The sequence below is a fragment of the Lytechinus pictus genome, chromosome 15 (genome assembly GCF_037042905.1).
Source record: "Lytechinus pictus isolate F3 Inbred chromosome 15, Lp3.0, whole genome shotgun sequence".
In the NCBI taxonomy this organism is placed as follows: Eukaryota; Metazoa; Echinodermata; class Echinoidea; order Temnopleuroida; family Toxopneustidae; genus Lytechinus; species Lytechinus pictus.
In genome coordinates this window covers 23,644,353-23,667,687 of record NC_087259.1, presented here as the reverse complement: position 1 = coordinate 23,667,687, position 23,335 = coordinate 23,644,353, and the positions used below count along the sequence as shown (strand labels likewise).

Genomic DNA, 23,335 nt, shown 5'->3' with positions numbered 1-23,335 from the left:
CTAAAAAGACATCCGTAGAAAGTTAACGGAGCTGGATTTTCTGTACCTCCCTTTTGAAACTTGGAAGAGAGGTACATGAGACGGCGACCTGTGGAAGAGCGTTCCATAGCCTGGTTGCGTCAGGAAAGTAGCTTTTTTGCAGTGTCTGTGTCCTAGCAAATGGTACTTGAAATGTCTGGTTATGACCTCTTTGTGAGGAATGGAGAGATGGGATCAGAGTCGCCTCGGGGACGGATATTAACGAGTTCTTAATGCAGAACATCATCGCAACCTTTGCCTGGGCTCTCCTTTCTTGCAGGGATGGCCATTGCAGTTGTTGGAGCATGGAGGTGACACTGCTTGTTCTGCGGTGGTCATTGCAAACAAAGCGAGCATACCTTCTCTGTATCATTTCAAGCCTCATGATGTTAGCTTGAGTGAAAGGATCCCAGATGATGCTTCCATATTCCATGACTGGTCTAAGTAGAGTGAGGTAGCAGAGCACCTTGACTTTGCGAGGACATGATCTAATGTTCCTTTGAAGAAAAGCCCTGGTGGAATTAGCCTTTTTTGCTACCTGACTGATGTGATGATTCCAGCTGAGCTTTTGATGGAGGTAGATTCCAAGATATTTTGCTGTGTCTCCTTTGTCCAAGGTGTAACCATGAAGGATGTATGGCAATATGATAGGCTTCCGTTTGTTGGTTACATGGAGGACTTGGCATTTCTTGGGGTTGAACTCCATCAGCCAGTCAGCCTCCCATTGTTCCAAGGACTTGATGTCTTCCTGCAGTTGAGCACCGTCTTCCTCTGACCTTATCTTGCGATAGACTAGGCAGTCATCTGCGAAAAGCCTAACAGTGGTGTCATTAGACAGGTACTCTGGTAGGTCGTTGATAAATATCAGAAACAACATCGGACCGACGACACTACCCTGCGGAACTCCCGATGTCACTTGGGTCTTGGTAGAGATGGTTCCTTCAAGGAGTACTTGTTGCGTGCGACTGTCAAGAAAGTCGGCTATCCATTCATGGGTAGAGTTCCGTATACCATAAAAATCGAGCTTATGAAGAAGTCTCCCATGTGGCACCTTGTCAAAGGCCTTGGCAAGATCTAGCAGGATGACATCGATCTGTTCTCTGTTGTCTATTCCCTTCGCAAGGTCTTGGACCGCAAGAGCAAGTTGTGAGACACAGGATCGTTTTTTACGGAAACCATGCTGAGCATCAGAGAGTATGTCATGGTCTTCAAGATGGTCCATAATATTGCTGTGGACAATGTGTTCCAGAACTTTGCATGTCATTGATGTTAATGAGATCGGTCTGTAGTTCTCTGGCTTACATCGTTCACCCTTTTTGAAGACAGGGGCAATGTTTGCATTCTTCCAGTCAGCTGGAACAACTCCTTGGTCAAGGGAAGCTTGAAATAGGACTGTCAGAACAGGTGCGAGTTCGCGGTCCAGGTTTTTCAATAGCCGTGAAGACAGTTCATCGGGCCCAGTGGCTTTATGGATTTGTAGACCAGACAGAATTTTCTGCACACCATCGGATTGTATGGTGATGGGTTCCATACAGGGATAGGGAGAACTTCCCATGTCCTTCATGTTAGTCATGTCTTCATTTCTAGTAAAGACAGATGAGAACTGTCTATTCAGGATGTTACATTTTGAAGCACTATCCGAGTATGTAAATCCATCGCTTGACTTCAGCGAAGCTACCCCAGATGAGTCACATCTTTTGCTGTTAATGTAACTCCAGAATCGTTTAGGATTGGTCGTTGAATCTGGGCTGACAATATCTTCAACATATTTGTTTGAAGCGGCTTTACATGCTTTCTTTGTCTGTTTCTTTACAGCCAAGTACTTTTTATAATCCCCAGGGTTGTTGCTTGCCTTAGCTCTGTCGAAGCATCGCTTCTTCCTACGGGTCAATTGCTTCAATGAACGAGTGATCCAAGGTTGATTGTATCTTGTTGATGTCATCTTAGATGGTACATGCTTTTCCATGAGACGTAAGAGGGTAGACTTGATGCTGTCCCACATGACTTGCACAGGACTCGTCCTATCAAATTGCTCTGTAAAGGAATGTTGAAAGGCAAGACAGTCTTCTCGGAGGGCCTCCATGTCAGCATGCTTCCAAAGGAATACTTTCCTCTTCACCGGTCTTTTCCTGCGCGCTACAACAGAGGATTCCACTAGCACGATATCATGGTCACTTATTCCTGGAAGGGCAGTACACCTGCTAAGAAGAGTGGGCCTATTTGACAGGAAAATGTCAAGACAGCTGTTCAACCTAGTAGGAAAGGATACCATCTGTTGTAGATCACAATTATGGATCATCGTCAAGAACCTTTGCTTGATTGGCATAGGATACTGGTTACCTGATGACGACTCTGTATCCCAGTCGATGTCCGGTAGATTCAGGTCCCCACCCATCCAGATGACAGAGCTTTGGTGCTGATTGTGAGTTTCTTCTATAGATTGACAGAGATTCTCCATATAGTTGACAGAACTAGAAGGAGGTCTATACAAAGCACCTATGATAAGGAAGTTATTCTTTGGAAGGCTTACTTTGATGAAGATTGCTTCAACATCAAGATTAGGATCATCTGGTAGTTGTTCAAAGATGATGTCCTTTTTAAGTGCTATGAGAACACCACCATATCCGTCAAAACGATCCTTCCGTATCACTTCATACTCTGGAGGGAACAATTCAGCACTATGGATGTTGCTGTTGAGCCAGGTCTCAGTGCCCAGGATAATATCCGGAACAGAAGAATCTATTAGATTTCCGATCTCTTCCTTTTTGTTTCGTGCACTCTGAAAGTTGACAGTTAAAATCTTCATCTTTCTTTCCATGACTGGGTGCCTTCTTCTATTAGACTGGCGGGATGGAGAAGAAGATGCTATCGGCGGTCCAGGACTAGATTGCGCTGTTGCATTATCATCAGAGTAGGACGATGACAGTGTGGAGAAGGTATTGCTGGTGTCAACGATGAAAGAGTTGAACAAACTGCTAGAAAACTGGGGCATTCCACAAGAAATGCATTGCCAAGATACACTTGAATTAGCGAGAGCTTCATAAACTGGTGTTGACATGTGCATGCATTCTACATGGTACCACTGGTTACAGTCATCGCATGCAACGCCTCGCTGTTGCCATGTTACCGGGTAGGTGCAAATCTGACAAGGATACTTGCTGGCAGGACCTGGGTTGAGTTCAATGTCTGATGCATTTGTTAAGAGTAGCAGGGTTAGATAAGCGGCTACGAGAGTTTTACATCGACATGTGGAACTAAGCATGTGAATGTTGCCCTTCCTTTGCACTCGAAGGTGATGGAGAGAGTTTGTTAAAACCTCAAGATCAGTTGGCAGATTATTGGTAAATCCTATTTGGGCATGCCCTAAAGAAAGCTTGCTGGATGGTGACCTATGGCTATGGGTATATTTCAGCCTTGCAGATAGCAATGTCCTTGTAGATCTAGGGACACAATTCTCAGAATATATCATATTTAAGATTGTCATAAGCAAAGTAAGGCAAATAATCTTGCCAGTTACAGATCTCGCCATTTTTGTTTTGTTTTTGTGGCCAAGCTTATCAGGAACCACATACAATGAATGGATAACTCAATCACAGACTTCAGTCTCAGGGCTACAGTGAGTCTACAATGATCTAGTAAATGATAACAGTTACACACTATTCACAACTTAATCCAGCAGTAAGATAAAAAATGGTCTCAAAATTCAGCATACAAACTAATCACAACTGCCTGAGCAGATTGATACTTGCTTGGATGAAAATGCTTTAGTAGCAGCAGCTGAAGAAGGAAGAAAGTACAACTACAAGTGTCATTTGCTGCTTGATTGTCAACTCTACTCAAAATACAGTAGATGGGACTGAAGTCAGGGAGCTTGCTTTGCTTCTGTAGTCTAGAGATGGTAAAAAGTCCATTAAAAATCCAGCTTAATCTTGTGTAAATCCATCAAAAATCAATGTGCAGCAGCAGAAATACTAAAGTTGCACCATGAAAATACTGATGATCCAAATTTTGATAGAAATTGCACACATCTAAAGATGATTTTTTGAGCTAAAATAGACCCATAATCCAGACACTGCACACACACACACACACAAAACACACAATTGTCATCGTCATCGTCATCATCAACATCAACATCATCATCATCATCATCATCATCGTCATCATCATCATCAACATCAACATCATCATCATCATCATCATCATCATCATCAACATCATCATCATCATCATCATCATTCGATAATCGCATCATTTGCCGCGCATGCGTTGTTAGATTCATCGAGGAAAATGGCAGCGCCTACGAAGCATGCGCTTTCTCTTCAAATCCTCGCCGAATGTGGCACAACGAAAGCAAGAGTCTGTAAAATGCGACTTCCCCATCAAGTTGTAGATACGCCAGTATTCATGCCAGTTGGAACTCAAGGAACTATGAAAGGGGTGACTTGTGAGCAACTGAAGGAGTTAAATTGCCAACTTATTTTAGGAAACACATATCACTTGGGGATGAGACCCGTAAGTTTCCAGGACACACCCCCGCTCCGTGCCCCTGCCCCTGGCGTCCCGTGCCGCGTCAGGTCGTGGCGCGGCCGCTGCATCCCTTCCTGAGGCTGAGCATGACACTTTGTTGCACAGAGAAACGTACGTCGTACTCGTACTAGGCTTACTAACTGGGCGCTAATGCCGTTTCGCACCGGCCGACTTAGTCTTAGAGCAATTTTCTCCATCTTTAATTTTTAGCAAAACTAAGCAATCATCAGATGATCAGGGGCCGATTGCACGAAAGGGTCTTTCCAAGGACCGTCTTTCGTGTCGCCCATCTTTTATGATACGCCATGTGAAACGCATTTCAAATAAATTATCTGCAAATATATTTTATTTGTCCGTTAAAATAAACAAAATATTTGTTTATAAAATGATGTGATATCTCATGAAATTGTATAAAATTTGATTTAAAAGCAAGCTTACGAATTTTATTTGTTTATCATAAATTTCAGAAACACCCCGCTTATAGCGCATCATAAAAGATGGGCGACACGAAAGATGGTCCTTGGAAAGACCCTTTCGTGCAATCGGCCCCAGCATACTGCATGGCCATCGCCATGGCGAAGCTCTGAGTCGGTCAAATTTCGAGGCCAAGCCCAAGTCGACAACAATGTCAATGAACATGATGAATATGCCCATCGCTGCCGACGCTGGCATTGCTTTTCCGAATAGGATCTAGATTAACCCGGGCCAGGGTTAGATCTAGATCTGCCGCGATCAGGAACGGCTGTATTTTGGCTCTGATCTTTGCGCTAATGCAGTTTCGCACTGGCCAATTACCAGCATTGATACCTCATCATCAATACTTCAAATACTTGTTCACAAATGTCATGAAAAGTCTCTCGACTCAGTCACATTTCGAGGTCAATATATACCCACCACTTTTAGCTTTTCCTAATTTATCGGGAACGGCTGTATTTCGGCTTCGATTGCGACGTTGTCGTTCGTTCGAAAAAACTTCGAATCCTCAGACATCACTTCGCTTGGATTTGCTGCGCGCGCTGTTATGTTGATATGGACTGAAGTTGGCGGCCAAATCATGTGAACATGCGCCCTGATCATGCGGCGCACAAACTGTTGGCATGTCGCAAGCGAATCTTTTGGTCGCTAACTTTAGTCTATATCAACATTATTGCGAAGCCAAGCGAAGAGATGTCTGACTGAGGATTTGCATGGACGATGTCCTCGAGATCGCAGTCGAAATACAGCCATTACCGATCGCGTTATTTGGAAAAGTGGTGGGTATATTGACCTCAAAATGCGTCTGAGAGACTTGCTATGACATTTGTGAACAATTACTGGTGGTGAGGCATGCTGGTAATCAGCCGGTGCGAAACTTACTGCATTAGCTCCCCGGTCTCGACCTCGTCAAATTCTCAGTCGGACATCGTTTCTCTTTATCATATATGGACTGAATTTAGCGACCAAAAGATTTGCCTGCAGCAGCTCACCCATTTGTCAGTAGAGGCGCTGGTCAAATAATTGGGATTGTCCTAGAAAACAAGGATATCCTCAATCCTCATAAACCAAGACAAATCATGTCTTGATGAATTGAGATTGTCCTTGTTTTAGGGGATAATTTTTTTTCACTTGCTCCTGCGGGACAAAGACGGCAATTACGGGATTGAGAGTGCTAAAAATAGATTCAGTGACCTCAATTCCCCCCAGTTCACCGTCTATTTTTCACGACTTGCCGTGTTCCAATAATCCTGTTATGAAACCTGATACATGTATGTTTACATTGACTAGTGCACTTGATTGGTGCTGGCACTTGACAGGAGAATGAACTTTTTTAGATTTCTTGTGTGGAGAATTCTTTGGAAACAGACAGTCCCTGTAAACTGGGTCGATCCCAATTTTCTGACCAGTGCCTCTCCTGTTTGATTGCCGCATTTTTGCATGATTTTGTTTATGAACTTCAGTCTATATCAAACTGAGAGCGAAGCTAAGATCAAGCGAAGCGATGTCTGAGTTATTCAAACGATGATATCAATATCAAAGCCAAAATAGAGCCGTGCCTGATTGCGATATTCATAAAATTGGTGGGCATATTATATTATTGACCTTGAAATGTGACTGAGAGACTTCCCATGCCATGGCAATTGCAAACAATTTCAGGTGGGCATGGGGGAATTTGCTTGCAGTAGGTTGATGCAAAACTGCATTGCCATTAGCGCCGGCTTTCTGTAAAATCGATGTGCTAAGATATGACTGCCAAACTCATTTTCTCATACCGGGACTTGTCCTTTCCTTTTTTTAGTTTTTAAAGGTAATGGTAATTTTTTACTGCGGCAGCCTCCTCCCCCTAAAGAAAAACACTTTGTGTTGATGTCCCTAGCCAGGCCAGGGATAGATAACTTAATTTTTTGGTTGGTGATGTCATATACCAGCAGCTTTGCATTATGTAGGCCTAGATCTAGTAGGGTATGGCCTATCGTAAATTGAAAATATCAACGAAATGTAATTTTCTAAAAAAATTGTAAATTGTTTTTTTTTGTACAGTCTTCAGTATATCAACAGAAAAATCATTTCACACCTGCTCCTGAAAGAAAGAAATTTTTTTTTAGTCAATTCATGCATTTTATATTGTAAAATAAGTAGGTCAATATGGGGCAGCTGCTTACATGTATATGTCGCAAATTTAAAAATTGAATTTCTCATATCTTTCTTAATCTTGATTGATTTCTCTCAAACCCTTATCTTTAAATTTCTTTTTATTTTTTAATGGTATTTTTACAACAAACTCTTCGCCAGGGTGAACTTCCCCTATAATAAGCCTTTGCCCTCAAATGTGCAATTTTCTTGTTCTTAAATGTCTTTACTATAGTGACTAAATGAATTTGCATCAATGTTAATTGCAATGTTCGTTTTCAATTCCAGCTCAATATTTCATAAAATCTTTTAATGTATCGGCATGTTTCGTGGCTGTGATTCGACAGCTCCTGCCCTTCGTTCGATATAGCTTTCACATGCTCAAAGTCGGCATGTTTCTTCCTATATCTTCAGACTTTAGAGTTTTTATGCGTGTAAGCCTTTGCATTGCATTCTTCTCTAAATGTTGCTGTTCTGTAGTGCTAGTTTATGTTTCAGCCCAGTTTCCTCATCATTTCAAATGTTTGATTCATTTTAGTTTGTTTTATTGATGATATTGTTAAATTGCTAATAAATGTTGATCTAGGTGCTGATATTGTATTTGATTTGATTTGATGAATGATCCGCTTTTCTAAATTTCTCACAGGGTCCTGATACTTTGGATAAGGCGAAAGGGCTCCATCACTTCATGGACTGGGATAGAGCATTGCTAACGGTGAGTGGAGAGGTTTATTTTCACTTGGTTTTGACTCTTAAGCAGTTGGTCCAATAGACCAGTTCGGAGTTTCCTCATGGGCAATTTTGGTCAAATGACCTTTCATTTCTCGCATTATGATAGGCAGATTTAAAAGCAATATATTATGTAAGCATGCCTTACATAGCAAGATGCAGAAATTGCATAGACAAGATGACTAGAATAACACACCAATGAACACTCTATGAAGGTATTTGTTGCATTTTTCTACTTTGAATGCATTAGCAAGTTGTTATAACAATGTACTCGGCCAATTGTGAAATACCCGTTGCTAGTGGATGCATTGTTGTTTTTTGTGGATCTAATGAAAAACACAATTCAAAAGAAAATATGAATAATTAAGACGTTACAGTCGGTGCTTATCTCATTGAATATTAAACCACCATGTCATATTAGTACAAATAACCTTCTTCTGATCATGCGCAGCTTGGAACTCCAAACTGGATTATTAGATTCTAATCCACATGGGCAAAACCAATGTGGTCTACCACCCATGGATGTTACAATCTGTTTGTGAGCTGATTTTTGTAAAAAAAAATTAAATAAATTTTTAATGCCTTGTCTAATGCTATCAGTAAAATTCTAAATAGTGGTATGAATCTTAAAATTGAAATTCAATGCAATTCGTTGGATTCACAATACGGTGCGCCATCTATCAGTTTCAGCGGACAGACTGAAATTCGCAGTGCCTCACTGGAAAAGGTTGACATCTGTTGCTCGCTAGTACTAAAGTGCATGCATGCATGCGATTATTTAGCGCTGGCTGAGTCGGTTCGACCGGATATGCTGTTTTCTAGGGTCCAGGAGGTGGGAGAGAAATTTGACCGTAGATTTCTTTGCAAAATTAAGACCTTTTTTGTGTGAATTCTTGCCATATGGTTGTAATTTTTTGAAGCATCACAGTCACATTACAGTACACTAGCACTGTGCGCGATGTCTACCCTGAAGTTAGAAATATGGTCTGTTTGCTGCAACCGATAGATGGCGCACCATATTGTGAATCCACCAAAGAGCAGGCATCCCTTTCAGAATAAGAGTGAATTAATTTCAAAATCCTCATGGCGTCATGACAATCATGCCATTGGCGATATAGGGACAGTGATTTTCCGTTTCGAAAAATTGCTTTTTCCGTTTCAGAAAATCTCAAATTCCATTTCAGCATGTCAGAAAACGGAAATTCCGTTTCCCCATAGACTTTGTACACACGGAAAAGTGACAATTCCATTTACACATTGAATAGCAAAATCACAACACGCACACTCGCACTGGTCAAAATTTGTATCTGCTACTGTACCAACAACACAATAAAATCCGTTCTAATCGGATCTATGCGGGTGCATAAAATATTTTTACACACCCATTTTGCATGCATACATCCTCACCTTTCATATTATTAGCATTATTTCACGGTGAAATGATATTTCATCGATAATTTTGGGGGTTTTTGGACATCGTTATCATCAGTCAACGGCTATTGCCAATCCGCCATCTTGGATTTTAAGACCACGATATCGTGCTGTTACATCTTCAGACGTAGAGGGCAGCAACACACGACCGTGTAAGGAGTTGAACGATATGTGTGCATGTGAAGCCCAACCCGGCCGGCCGGGTACGGCTACGGTGCGGGGTACAATCGAGTGTGCTGATGTCGAGTGCAGTCACGATGTGTGAATTGTCATGATAGTAGCGAAGTGAGATCGTGTTTTCTGGGGTTTTTTGGTCATTTAATATTCTCATTTTGTTGTGATTTTGGAGTAATTTCTGTTGCTATTCTGTGTATTTTGAGGGAAAATACGTTTTCCGTGATTTTCCGTTTGAAATGCCACTTTCCGTTTCAAAAGGCCCTTTCCGTGAATTCCGTCCGTTTTCCGCGATTGCGGAAAATCACTGTCCCTAGCGATATCATTTTGTCTGTTAAAAGAAATAGATTAATAAATGATCTCATTGACACCTCCATACGTGGTCCCATGCATTTCAATTTTAAACCTCTTTAACAGAGCTGCCAATCAGTACATTTTTTTTTTCTTCACAAAATCGTAATTTATTGAGAAAAATCATCTCTATATGTCTCTATTTCATAAAACTTACACAAATATGGCTATTGGATCAATGTAATTTCAGGTAACTTGTTTTTTTTTCAATCATTTTGTTAAAACCAGGATGAGATATACTCATGTTTGAATGTTTTTTTTTTCATCTGCAAGAGCAGTGCGCATTTTAGCTTGCATGCAGCTTGAACGCCGCGATGAGCGTGCGTGCCAAGCATTTTATTATGAAATATAGTTTTTTGGGGAAAAATAATTTTTTTTAAATCACAATACAATTTTTCATTCCCAGAGGTTGGCAGGTCTGCTTTAATATATTTCATCATTTTTGCAGGACAGTGGTGGGTTTCAGATGGTGTCCCTTTTGAAGCTTGCTGAGATCACAGAGCAAGGTGTCAAGTTTGAGTCCCCTTACAATCAGAAGGAGATGCTACTCACACCAGAAAGGTCCATCGAGATACAGAACAGCATTGGTGCGGACATCATCATGCAGCTCGATGACGTGGTGCACAGTCTGACGACGGGGCCTAGGGTGGAGGAGGCAATGCATAGGTAAGTACACTTTTTGGTGATAGCAATGATGATGATGGTGGTGATGATGACAGACATGCCAACCATTCCCTTTTTTTTTTTATAGAGTATTTGTACCTCTTCTTTGCAATGAATACACCAATACTCTTTTTGTATGATTTGTTACTTTTTTTTCAAATTTCCGATCATAGAGTATGTATTGTACACAGCGCGTGACACTAGCACCGGTCCGACAGTCCCAGACAGGTAAAAATCACTGTCGGGCCAGTAACTTGTTACATAAAAAATACAAGTAAATTATTGCCCACGAGCACATGTTTAAAAGGGTGAATATCAAGTTTTCAAGTAGAGTCATTTCACATGTTTTTTTCACCGATCTCAACTACAACAGGCTGGTGATTGTTACGTTGAGACAATTTTTTTTAAATACTCTTTTTTTGCCCCAAAATACTTTTTTTTCCTTCTAAGAATATTTTTTTTGTCGTAGATGATGATGATGATGGTGGTGGTGGTGGTAATGATGACAAAGATTATGATGAGGATAAGGATGGCAATGATGATGATGATGGTGAGGATGGTGTTGATGAGGATGGCAATGATGATGGGGAAGATAAGGATGATAGTGATGATAGTTAAAATGATTGTTGATTATGATGGTGGTGGTGGTGAGGAAGAGTAGGAGGATTGACGATGATGATGAATGTAGTGATGATGAGGAGGTTGAGGGAAGGATTGTGGTGATGAGGAGGAGGATGAAGCTGAGGATGGGTATTGGGGGGAAAGAGGTGCTGAAGGATTGCAATGGTGACAATGAACGTACCTTTTTTTGCTCTGCTACTAATTCTATCATTAACTAGCACTATTCATGTTCTATACGATCAGATCAATTCGTTGGCTAGACCGGTGTATAAAGGCCCATGGAAGACCTCATGATCAGAATCTGTTTGCTATCATTCAAGGTGGATTAGATCGAGACCTTAGGATACAGTGTGTCAAAGGTGATGTAAAATTCTGTTCCAAGAATTCCTAATCACAGCATTCACATTTATTGCAGTAGCAGGGTTCCCACAGTCATGGAAAATCCTGGAAAAATTTGTGGTCATGGAAAGTCAGGGAATTTGGAAAATTTGTGAAAAGTCATGGAATTGCATTTACCTCTTGGCTATGGTAGCTTTCCAGTTTGTCGTGTCTCGCAACTCTCATACTCTGTGATCATAATTGGTGTTCATGATTTCCATTTTTCCCAGTTTTGTGACATCCCAAATTCTACATTTTTCCTGTGACGTCAGGGGAAGTCATGGAAAGCATCAATTTAGTCATGGAATTTGGTTTTAAAATTTCTGTGGGAACTTTGAATAGTAAGTTGTGCCAATGCCTGTAGTTTGACACTGATAAATTGTGAGTGAATGTGTTATTTTGAAGGCAATTTGGCTAATTAAATGTTAAAAAGCTTGACCTTCAAGTGGACTCTGCCCCCCTTTAACCCCCGCTGGGGCACTAACCATGCACCTCGCCTGTTTTAGAAAGACTTGTTATAACAAATGCACTATTTATATAACAAATTACTGTTAGCCAATCAGATCCAATGATTTCAGTAGCTTTAAACAGTTATTGCAAATTTGTTATAATAACAAGTTTAATGAAATGGGCCCCTTTAGACATCCCTGAATTCAGCTTTGATACTTTGCAGACAACAGTTGATAAACTGTGTTTGGATGGGGAGGGGGCATGGCACTTGTAAACCAGGATACTTTATGGATAATTACATGTAAACTTCATTGGCTAACTATATTCCTCTCATTCCTCACCTGTTTACAGAGATGGTCAAACGTGATACACCAGGATATGCTATAGGAGGCTTGAGTGGTGGGGAGGCGAAGGATAAATTCTGGAGAATGGTATCGTTATCAACCGACCACTTGCCAAAAAATAAACCTAGATATTGCATGGGTGTTGGGTGAGTATTCAACATGCCAAATAGCCCAAGTCAGAAGTGACCTCTGATATTCACAGTTAAACATGTTGTTCAAAGCCTTTTTGTGCACTTAGATCAGGCACCAGAGAGTTTTTGTCTCACCTGCATAGCAGAGTGAGACTATAGGCGCCGCTTTTCCGACGACGGCGGCGGCGGCGTCAACACCAAATCTTAACCTGAGGTTAAGTTTTTGAAATGACAGCATAACTTAGAAAGTATATGGACCTAGTTCATGAAACTTGGCCATAAGGTTAATCAAGTATTACTGAACATCCTGCCTGAGTTTCATGTCACATGACCAAGGTCAAAGGTCATTTAGGGTCAATGAACTTAGACCATGTTGGGGGAATCAACATCAAAATCTTAACCTAAGGTTAAGTTTTTGAAATGTCATCATAACTTAGAAAATATATGGACCTAGTTCATGAAACTTATACATAAGGTTAATCAAGTATCACTGAACATCCTGCATGAGTTTCACATCACATGACCAAGGTCAAAGGTCATTTAGGGTCAATGAACTTTGGCCGAATTGGGGGTATCTGTTGAATTACCATCATAACTTTGAAAGTTTATGGATCTGATTCATGAAACTTGTACATAATAGTAATCAAGTATTACTGAACATCCTGTGCAAGTTTCAGGTCACATGATCAAGGTCAAAGGTCATTTAGGGTCAATGAACTTTGGCCAAATTGGGGTATTTGTTGAATTACAGCCATAAATTTGAAAGTGTGTTGGTCTAGTTCATAAAACTTGGACATAATAGTAATCAAGTATCACTGAACATCCTGTGCGAGTTTCAGGTCACATGATCAAGGTCAAAGGTCATGTAAGGTCAAAGAACTTTGGCCACGTTGGGGGTATTTGTTGAATTGCCATCATATCTCTATAAGTGTATTGGTCTAGTTCATAAAACGTGGAAATAAGAGTAACCAAGTATCACTGAACATCTTGTGCGAGTTATAGTAGTTTTCAAAATCAGCACTGCTGCTATATTGAATCGCGTGATGCAGGTGAGACGGCCAGAGGCATTCCACTTGTTGCATTTACAACTCTCTACTCACAAAATAACAAAGGTGGCTCATGAATAGATTTTTAGTTCTATTTTGAGAAGTGAATACCTCAATGTGGACAACATAGAATAAATTTTATAAATAAATGGTAAATACATCATGAGTGAACAATAGACTGCTCTGATTCTATTAACCATCTTTGTATAATCAGTGAGACTATATATTTGGAATTCAGTCTACATAGATTGAATGTTGGTATGTTAGGCAATCCTCTACTAGATTATGTCAGTGGGCTTATTTTGATTGGCTCAGAAACACTGTTACCATGGCAACTCTCAGAACAGACTTTGTGAAATAAAGCAATAAAATGTCAGACAAGGATTGTCATGAAACACAGGATTTGTTTTAAAGAGACGGAGCAATGTTAATGTCTTTATCATTCATTGTGTTCCATCGTGTATGGGACTAAGAAGATAAAGGATTATTGTTCATTTGAGGAATGAAAGTTGATGCTGTACACCTCAAGGAAACCTCAAACTTGTCTTATTTGATTTCAGCTATGCTGTAGACCTTGTTGTCTGCTGTGCACTAGGGGTGGATATGTATGACTGCGTCTTTCCAACACGAACAGCAGTAAGAACAATTATTTTATTTTAATTTCATTGATAAATTGATTATTCCTAGGCTTGCATTGATCTATGGGTGGGTTCAAGGAAATGGGTTGCCTAAATTCAGCCATGATTTTCTATTCCTTACAAATTAGACTTATAACTGGTAACATTGTTGAATGATGTGTTGTAAATTCTCATTTATTTGGTACTTTAGAGTGTAGTGGTTTCACGGTTCACCATGTATTTTGTGGGCATATGTTTGTCTTGAAAAGGACCACCCAAATTTGTTTCGACAAATGTGTTATTTTGGTCTACAGGAGAATGGACAACAAGAACACACTTGTTGAAACGTCGAGTTTGGGTGGTCCTTTTCAGGACCATAAAAGAATACATGGTGTACTGTGAAACCACCACGCTCTTCTTCGCCATGGATACATTCAGAAGTTGCATATTTGGTACTTTATTAGTTTATATTCACTTCGTCTAAATTCATCTTTTTCTCAGATAGCCTACTTGGGCTAAATCCATTTGGTCTTTGATCAATTTGTTATCCATGATCAAATTATTGTTTGGTCATACAACACTTGGGTTCATGGTCAAGTTGAATTCTCTTTTAATCTGATGTCTATATTTTCTAATTTTGTCTCCTAATGTATTTTGCACTTTGTCAAATCAAAATTTGATCCATTAATAGTTCATATAACCATGTAGACCAAATGCTGTTGACCAAGTGGATATTAGACAAAAAGGGTTCAGCTTAACTTGAAATTAGACAAAATTGTAAATGAACTAAAAGGCAAAAAAGAAAAAAGTGACCGCATGGTTAGTAGACGAAGTGGTTTCTAGACTATCTAGGATTAGACCATATTATTATTTCTGGCGTCACCTGTGCCTGGGAGGCATAAAATGAACTGAATCACTGACTCGCAGGTCTCTCCACCCGATGTAACCGATTCGGGGAGTGCAGATGGACCACTACACCAGGTTTCCCCCGAATCCCCCCGGAATGTGGGATTAGACCATGTGGGATGAGACCAATGTAAAGTGTTGACCGAGTGGCAATTTACCCTCTAATCATGTCATTTTATTGGTCATTTTTCAGAGGTTTGGGTGTGCCCTTCTAATGGATGGTCAACTACAACTGAAAAACAAGCAGTTTGCCAATGACTTCCAACCAATCGACAAAGATTGCAAGTGTTTCACCTGTCAGCGCCACACCAGAGCATACATACACTCTATATGGAGTTACAGTACGGTGGCTTGTCAGCTACTTAGCATTCATAACATAGCTTTTCAGGTCAGTGTATTAATGATGATAATTATAACAATGATAATATTGATAGTATTCAGCTGTAAGCTCTCATTACCGTTAATTCTATTCAAACTCAAATTAAATGTTGATATTTTTAGGTAAATGTACTTTACAAAAGGGCACATTTTTATATGTGCATGAATGGGGAAAAATAGGAAGGGCCCAAAATTACCCATTGTCATAAGGTGCATTGAGGCCGATCAAGAGAACATCCAACAAAATGGCCTTAGATAGCCTTGGATTAATGCAAACTTACATCATTGTTTTTGTTTATTCTATTTCATAAATGTAGCAGACTGTTTCAGGAATTTGGATCAATTTTTGGAGACAATGTCATTAGTAGTCAGTCATTGATACATTTGCCACACATATGTTTGCTTTTGTTCTATGCTCATTGCTGCATGTACTAAACACCCTTTTCAAAAGGAAAGTTAAGTATTAAAGCACTGTCACACTCAGCAATGTGTGACATGACTGATAGGATTATTCAGGATAAAACAGCAAACAATGGTTTCATGAAAAGTCATGATAGTAAAGGCCGATTGTCACCAAATCATTGTCAAACTAGATTCATTTAATGTGCGTACACCTAACTATGTGAAATCATGGAGTTGAAGTTAAAAAGTCAGCACATTGAAGAATGGCAACACATTGTGGGACTGTTTTCTTGGGAAAAGACCCATCTCCCGGCAGAAATGCCATGCTTATTTTGCTAATTTCTGAGCAATTACTCATTCTCTCTAAGAATCACTTTTACATATATTTTATATTTTAAATTGTAAGGGTTCCCACAAGTAGCCATGTTGGAGGACAAACAATAAAAACTGTGTATCAAACCATGATCAATCATTGTTTATGTTGTCTAATGCACAGGTTTCTCTTTGTTGTGTCCTCCATGGTGACATCGTGTGGAAACCCTCAATACATACAAACACTATGGTGGTGATTTTATTGGATGCTGTTCCAACTAATTTTGAGATTGGTACTATGACTGGCATTTATTTTTATAGTTCCATCAAGTTAATCTCTTCCTTTGTTTTTTTTTCAGATGAGACTAATGAAGAATATACGAGAGAGCATCATGGAGGGAAGGTTCCCAGAATTCATCAGATCCTACTTTAAGACTGTTTATCCAGACAAGAACTACCCAACCTGGGTCCTAGAATCACTCGCCTCGGTTAATGTAGAATTGGAGAGATGACAGCGTTGTGAAGCCAGGGTTTGTTACTTACATCAGTACTAGGCAGGGCCCTGTTTCATAAACCTACATGTTCAGGGCAAGCTACATTAATATTGTTGTAAGCTACTGAAATAATAGCACTCCATTGGCTGAGACCGATTTTAAGAAGGGTTATACATGCCAGCGAAACCGGGTCTAACCTGTCCCAGTTTGGTTCTCCAATAATGGAGAATAATTCTGCCGGGGACTCGGCAAGATGTCTTTCATAGAGTTGACATCCGAGGGAGTGTTTCACAAAACAAATAGTAAGTGATTTTTCACTGATGAATTTGCCCTGACCCAATCAGTTGCAAGGATTTTGTGGCTTATGACAATAGTCAGTAGAATCATTTGAATATTTGTTTTATGAAATGCTCTCTACAAAAGGTGTCCTTGAGATTTATCCTGAGGGGATAAGTCCTCTGGAGCAGCCAGTGCTAAATATATTAAGGAGAGATAAATGTCATATCGCTATTCTCCTATTTGAGAACAAAATAATGACTGCTACCAGTATTCAACCAGATGCAACTTATTTAGGATTCAAAATGAAGATCAGATAGCCAAATTTGAAGACTATATCTATGCTGTTTTGGAGAAGGTTTTGATGGCGAAGAATAGTATTTGACATTCTTTGGCAATATTTAAAATGTTTGAATTTTGGTAATGGAATGTTTGTTGAATTGAACATCTACTATGAAAGATTTATGCCATATATAGCTAACTACAATTAAAATGTATCATGGTTTATCTTATGTGTATGACACCTTTCTGAATATGGACCAAATTCACAGCCATTTTCACTCTAATTTTTGTCTCACCTGCATAGCAGAGTGAGACTATAGGCGCCGCTTTTCCGACGGCGGCGGCGACGGCGACGGCGGCGGCGGCGTCAACACCAAATCTTAACCTGAGGTTAAGTTTTTGAAATGACAGCATAACTTAGAAAGTATATGGACCTAGTTCATGAAACTTGGCCATAAGGTTAATCAAGTATTACTGAACATCCTGCCCGAGTTTCATGTCACATGACCAAGGTCAAAGGTCATTTAGGGTCAATGAACTTAGACCATGTTGGGGAATCAACATCAAAATCTTAACCTAAGGTTAAGTTTTTGAAATGTCATCATAACTTAGAAAATATATGGACCTAGTTCATGAAACTTATACATAAGGTTAATCAAGTATCACTGAACATCCTGCATGAGTTTCACGTCACATGACCAAGGTCAAAGGTCATTTAGGGTCAATGAACTTTGGCCGAATTGGGGGTATTTGTTGAATTACCATCATAACTTTGAAAGTTTATGGATCTGATTCATGAAACTTGGACATAATAGTAATCAAGTATTACTGAACATCCTGTGCAAGTTTCAGGTCACATGATCAAGGTCAAAGGTCATTTAGGGTCAATGAACTTTGGCCAAATTGGGGTATTTGTTGAATTACAGCCGTAAATTTGAAAGTGTGTTGGTCTAGTTCATAAAACTTGGACATAATAGTAATCAAGTATCACTGAACATCCTGTGCGAGTTTCAGGTCACATGATCAAGGTCAAAGGTCATGTAAGGTCAAAGAACTTTGGCCACTTAGGGGGTATTTGTTGAATTGCCATCATATCTCTATAAGTGTATTGGTCTAGTTCATAAAACGTGGAAATAAGAGTAACCAAGTATCACTGAACATCTTGTGCGAGTTATAGTAGTTTTCAAAATCAGCACTGCTGCTATATTGAATCGCGTGATGCAGGTGAGACGGCCAGAGGCATTCCACTTGTTTCATTTTATCCCCCTTATTGTTTCTAAATTCCATATCTGATCTTGAGTCATATTCCGTCACTATTTGTATATCACGTGTAAACCTGTATTTGTTTTCCAATGCCAATTTGATTGAACATTTCACCAGTGGGCAAAATAAGTCATTTAGTTTAACACTCAAACATGCTTTTAATAGTAAACACATGAATAGAAGAATCACCCATCTCTAAAGACTCCTAAGTCTGGCTCCCTTGAACTATTGCCCCCCCCCCCCCCTTAGAGCTTGTATTACAGGAATCCATCCCACATGCTGCTGTTTTTCTAGTATTGCACAAGTGGGCTTAGTATTTTATTTGGTATTATTTTGCTTCATATCCACACTTCAACGACAAAAGTATGCAAGTAAAATCATTTTTCAACACAACAATGAACAAACATTTTCCATCGTAATGATAAAAATACATAGCATTCTTATTGAAATAAAAAATTTTACTCAGAATTTTTCAAATTGTTGTACATGCATATGAACTAAGAAAAAAGAAAAAAAATGTGGGAAACCACCACTGATGAAGATGTCAGGGGCTTCACTGTGTTCTTCATGTCTTTCTTGCACAGCCTGTTCACGGAATAACAGTGTAAATAGTGCAGGCTGAATTTGGAGTGAAAGAAGTAGCAGAACACATCGGGTATAGATTCCAAATGCAGTATTAGAATAGTAATTAGTTTAATACATTGATAAATTCTGAAGGAACGTGGTAGCATTTTGCATACCATGCTTCCAATGGTATGTGAATATTCAAATCCAACATTTTCGTCATATCAATAATTATTCCTTTTTCTTTTCGACATGAGCTCGCTTCTCTTTGTACAGATTTGCCACTAGATCTCTCCATTCTTTAGCGTATTGCTGCAGACTAGAAAGACCCTTGTAATTCTTAAAGATCATACTTTGTTTGGTGTTTTAAAAAAAGATTGCCTTGTGGCAGTATGAGAGGACAGTCCCTGGTCTCTTTCTCTTCAGCAGCTCCTCCAACCACTCTTCTGCTTCATTAAGGTTGATCAGATCCTCAAAGGATCTCATCTCATGGACTGCTAGCTTAACCTGCCTGGCATGCTGCTTCTCGACGATAAAGGTTTCTTCTCTCCCCGTCATGTTTGTAAGAAGCTCAAGCCACTTCTGCTCTGTTTCCTAATCGTCAATGAACACACATTTCTGAATCTTATTTGGAATTCTGGCTTGACCACCAAATGTGATTTGAGATGTGTTTTATCCAAGGAGCAAGATCCTGGCAATCTCTTGTCTTGGCTTTGATGGTTAGTCCCTTTAACACAGATTTGACAAAATGCCACACATCAAATTGGTTATCGATCCATGTGTATTCTTCTCGCAGCATCTTCCTGATTCCGCTATGCCGATCTGTAGCGGAAATCTTCACTTCTACACCAGCAGCCAGTATGTCATCCAAGGACATCTTGCACCTTTACTTCTCCATAGCGACAGAACTATTCGCTTGAGATACCTGAACTAAAGCCATGGCAAGGACTTTATGGGTTGAAGAATCCATGCAGGTATAAGTGCAATATTTTGCGTTGTAGCTTGGGGAGTCATAACGGCCATCCGTGATTATGGTTACAGAATTTCCCCTTATAGCTTCCCTATACTCTCGAACCTCTCAGTGTCAAAATATCTTTATACTCAGGGAAGAGCATTGACTCCTGTATGAAATTGAAGGTTGTGTTGGTTTGCAAAGAATGCTGCCATTCTCGTAAGATATCTCTTCCCAGGTCATTCTGATGAAGTTCATCAATTAAAGCCCTTCGCTCATTAACAGGAATCCACTTATGATCTATGTAGAGTTTCCTCACTTCTTATCGAGAGAAGTAGGCCCTTTCCCTGCTGCCTTTGCAGCGTGGAGTAACTGGAACTGGGGTTTCCTCGCATCTGTAACCATCTTCAGTAGATCATCAGTTATCACCATTCTTGTGCCTTTCAGAAACTTCTAAGATTCATTTAGTTTGTGTTAACTTTGATTTAGCTGTGTGTAGAACATGCTTTGATATGACTAACCTGTTTGGTAAGTTAGCAACTGTAAAGATGTCTTCTTTTTGCACCCCAATGACTTGCAACAACTCCTTCATCATATCTGCTGTACAAGTAGATGTGCATACAAGCACTGTGGCCTGTAGTAGTGCAATTCTTTCTCTTATTGTCTTAAATTTTGGCTGAAAGTCATCCGTTCCCCCTAAGTATTCAATGAAAATTAAGTAAGTTAGCAACTGTAAGGATGTCTTTTTTGTGTACCCCAATGACTTGCAATTGCAACGACTCCATCATCATATCTGCTGTACAAGTAGCCGTGCATACAAGCACTGTGGCCTGTAGTAATGCGATGACTCATTTGATATTCTGAAACTGACCGAAATTCATCCATTCCCCTAAGTAATCAATGAAAGTATAGATACATGCATAGCTGTTTTGAGAATGGGTCAACTTGTATATCGTTTGCATCACTTTTGGTGATATAAATAAAGAGGGCCCTGAATTGCATGGAGCAGCGTCGCATCATACATGTATATCCTTGCCTACATAGTTGGCATGAATTTCATCCTCCATGACAAATTGTTTGCCTGAATTTAGTTCATTGGTAAACCGCGTTATAAATTCTTTGCTTTGTTTACTGCCATTACCCTCTGGGTTGTAATTCTAAACAGAAGGGATTGGACCCTTGTAATTTTCATTTTCCTTGGTATTAAAGAAATGGGTAAAATACACTTTCTTGATTGGCATGAGTCCAGATGTTTGTGGCGTGGCTGAGAGGGGCATGGGAAGAAAATTCAAAGAATCTTTGAATTTTATTTTGTGGTTACACTTTATCATGTGATCATCTGGTGGTTCATTGCATATTGGGCAGGTTCCACTCTCACCTTGTGAGTTCTGTGACTGAAAAGTAGATCTATATGATCCTCTCCTTCTGTACTATTTTCATGAGATTCAGTATGCCAGCCATTATGAAGAATCATAATTATGTAAGAATTATCACTGTCAAACTTTTTACAGGGGTTAGAACTCTTGCCGCTTAGAATCTCAACATATATGCCAACTCTCCTCCCAGATTTATCACTATATAAGGGTAAAGATGACAGTGACAACTTTGACAAGTATGTATTGTTACGTAATGTCTAAGGATGCGTAGAGATGATAGTGCGTAACAGGTGCGTAAATTAAAAAATGCACAATGAGAAGCGCTAGATGGAGTTTTCAAATGTTTCTTAGTATTTTGAACTGATAAAAATGTATGAAAGTCACATGAAACTAACGAAAATTGAACCAGGCTCTCCTGTGAACCTCAAATAAAGTTCATCATCCGATTCCTTGCATTAAACACAGTCATCTGGTATAATTTTCTATCTCCAAATTAATAAAAGGCAGTCAAAATATGCGAATAGCTAAGAGTAGGGAGGACAACGAGCATCCTGGAAACCGCGACACTGCCTGCGAGGAAGCCGCAGCTCGCAAATGGTCCCAATGTCAAAGTATCTTTGCCAATGTTGATGCAAAATGAAAAAACAATAAATACCTTAAAAAATCTTTTAAAAATACAAATCTTAACATCTACAAGATAAAAACAACACTCATACTCACAAATACTATACTGATCCTGACTATAATCCTTCGTTGTCTAAAAACTGGCCGATGCCGAAGATTTAAGTCGATTTTATACCCCAATTCCTCCCGAGTTTTCTCTCTAACCCACGGCGAGACCAATGCGGAAGTGACCGTGTTTTTTTCACATTTTGATCATTAAATTGCTTGTGATTGGCAACTGGTAAGTCTAAGAAAAATGTGGGCTAACTTCAGCGAAAGAACTTTTGATAGAGATTCTGATGTCAAATGTGCATAGGCCCCGCCCCCTCAATCCAGAAATAATGATGAAAAAACTATAAAAAAATATGATCCCATGCATTTTTTGAGCTGCACATTATATGGTCGTTAGAAAATCTTATTCTAGTGTTATTCCTGTTGGTTTCATGCCAATACCTATCAGGGTTTTGGATTCCCAAGCAAAAAACTAAAAATGACGTCATCCAGCGCTGTTGAATATTCACGTTTCCGACGATCTTTTCGATCACGTGGTTACGATTCCTCATGAATATTGATGAATCAGTAGCGTGGCGCGACGCTTGACTTTTACGTCTAGTCTAAAAAACAGTCCTTTTTTTGAAAATATTTAGAGAAATACAGTCGCTGCCATGTAAAGTGAGGAAAATCAATCGAATGAAAAAAAATAAAAGACTGGATATTAGTCTAAATTATTTATGAATGGAATTTTCCACAACTTGAATGGAAAGACCGCATGCGAGAGATCAAATGGCACATGTTCGACCCCAAGCCTGTCAAGAGACCCAGGGAATTCCCCTGATTGACGCAGAAATTCAAAGCTTGATCGATGGGCTTCAACATTCTATTTGAAGAAATAAAATTCAGAGAGGATGAGAGAGCGTGAGAGAGATAGGGGGGGGGGAGAAAAATATCTGGGATTATATTGCTGATAATACAATGAAACTGTTCAACTAAAAAGCTATTTTTATTATTTAGCTCTAAATTAGATATAATTGTTATTTGTTTAGGCCTGTTTTTATTACTTTTTCTACTTGCCTTTATCAAAGATATTTCCACTGTTGCTTTTACTCTGCTTGACTCATTTATATTTTATTTTCTATTTATTTATTTTAGTTTATTTTTTTTTTTTTTTTTTTGGGGGGGGGTGTTGTTACCTAGATGTATACGAATGTTGGTGTGTCTTCTACTATGAATCTTGACCAGCTCCACCATTCTACTTGGGCAGCTTCCTCGCTGTATTGGAAGAACATGTAGTAATCTTCGTGAATACGAAAACTACAGCTGTTTAAGTTGTATACTAAACAATATGCTTGTAATGTCCAGAAGACATTGAAGTCTTTA

General features: G+C 39.4%; 1 protein-coding gene across 1 annotated transcript; it reads left to right on the top strand.

Moving 5' to 3' along the window:
• The first annotated feature begins 4,302 nt into the window (after positions 1–4,302).
• Positions 4,303–18,941, top strand: LOC129277937 (queuine tRNA-ribosyltransferase catalytic subunit 1-like). The gene is made up of 8 exons (XM_064110461.1): positions 4,303–4,533; positions 7,802–7,870; positions 10,289–10,506; positions 11,368–11,483; positions 12,304–12,442; positions 14,034–14,109; positions 15,190–15,384; positions 16,448–18,941. Exons 1-8 carry the CDS (start codon positions 4,309–4,311, stop codon positions 16,598–16,600), a joined length of 1,191 nt encoding a protein of 396 aa, XP_063966531.1. The 5' UTR covers positions 4,303–4,308; the 3' UTR covers positions 16,601–18,941.
• The last annotated feature ends 4,394 nt before the right edge of the window (positions 18,942–23,335 follow it).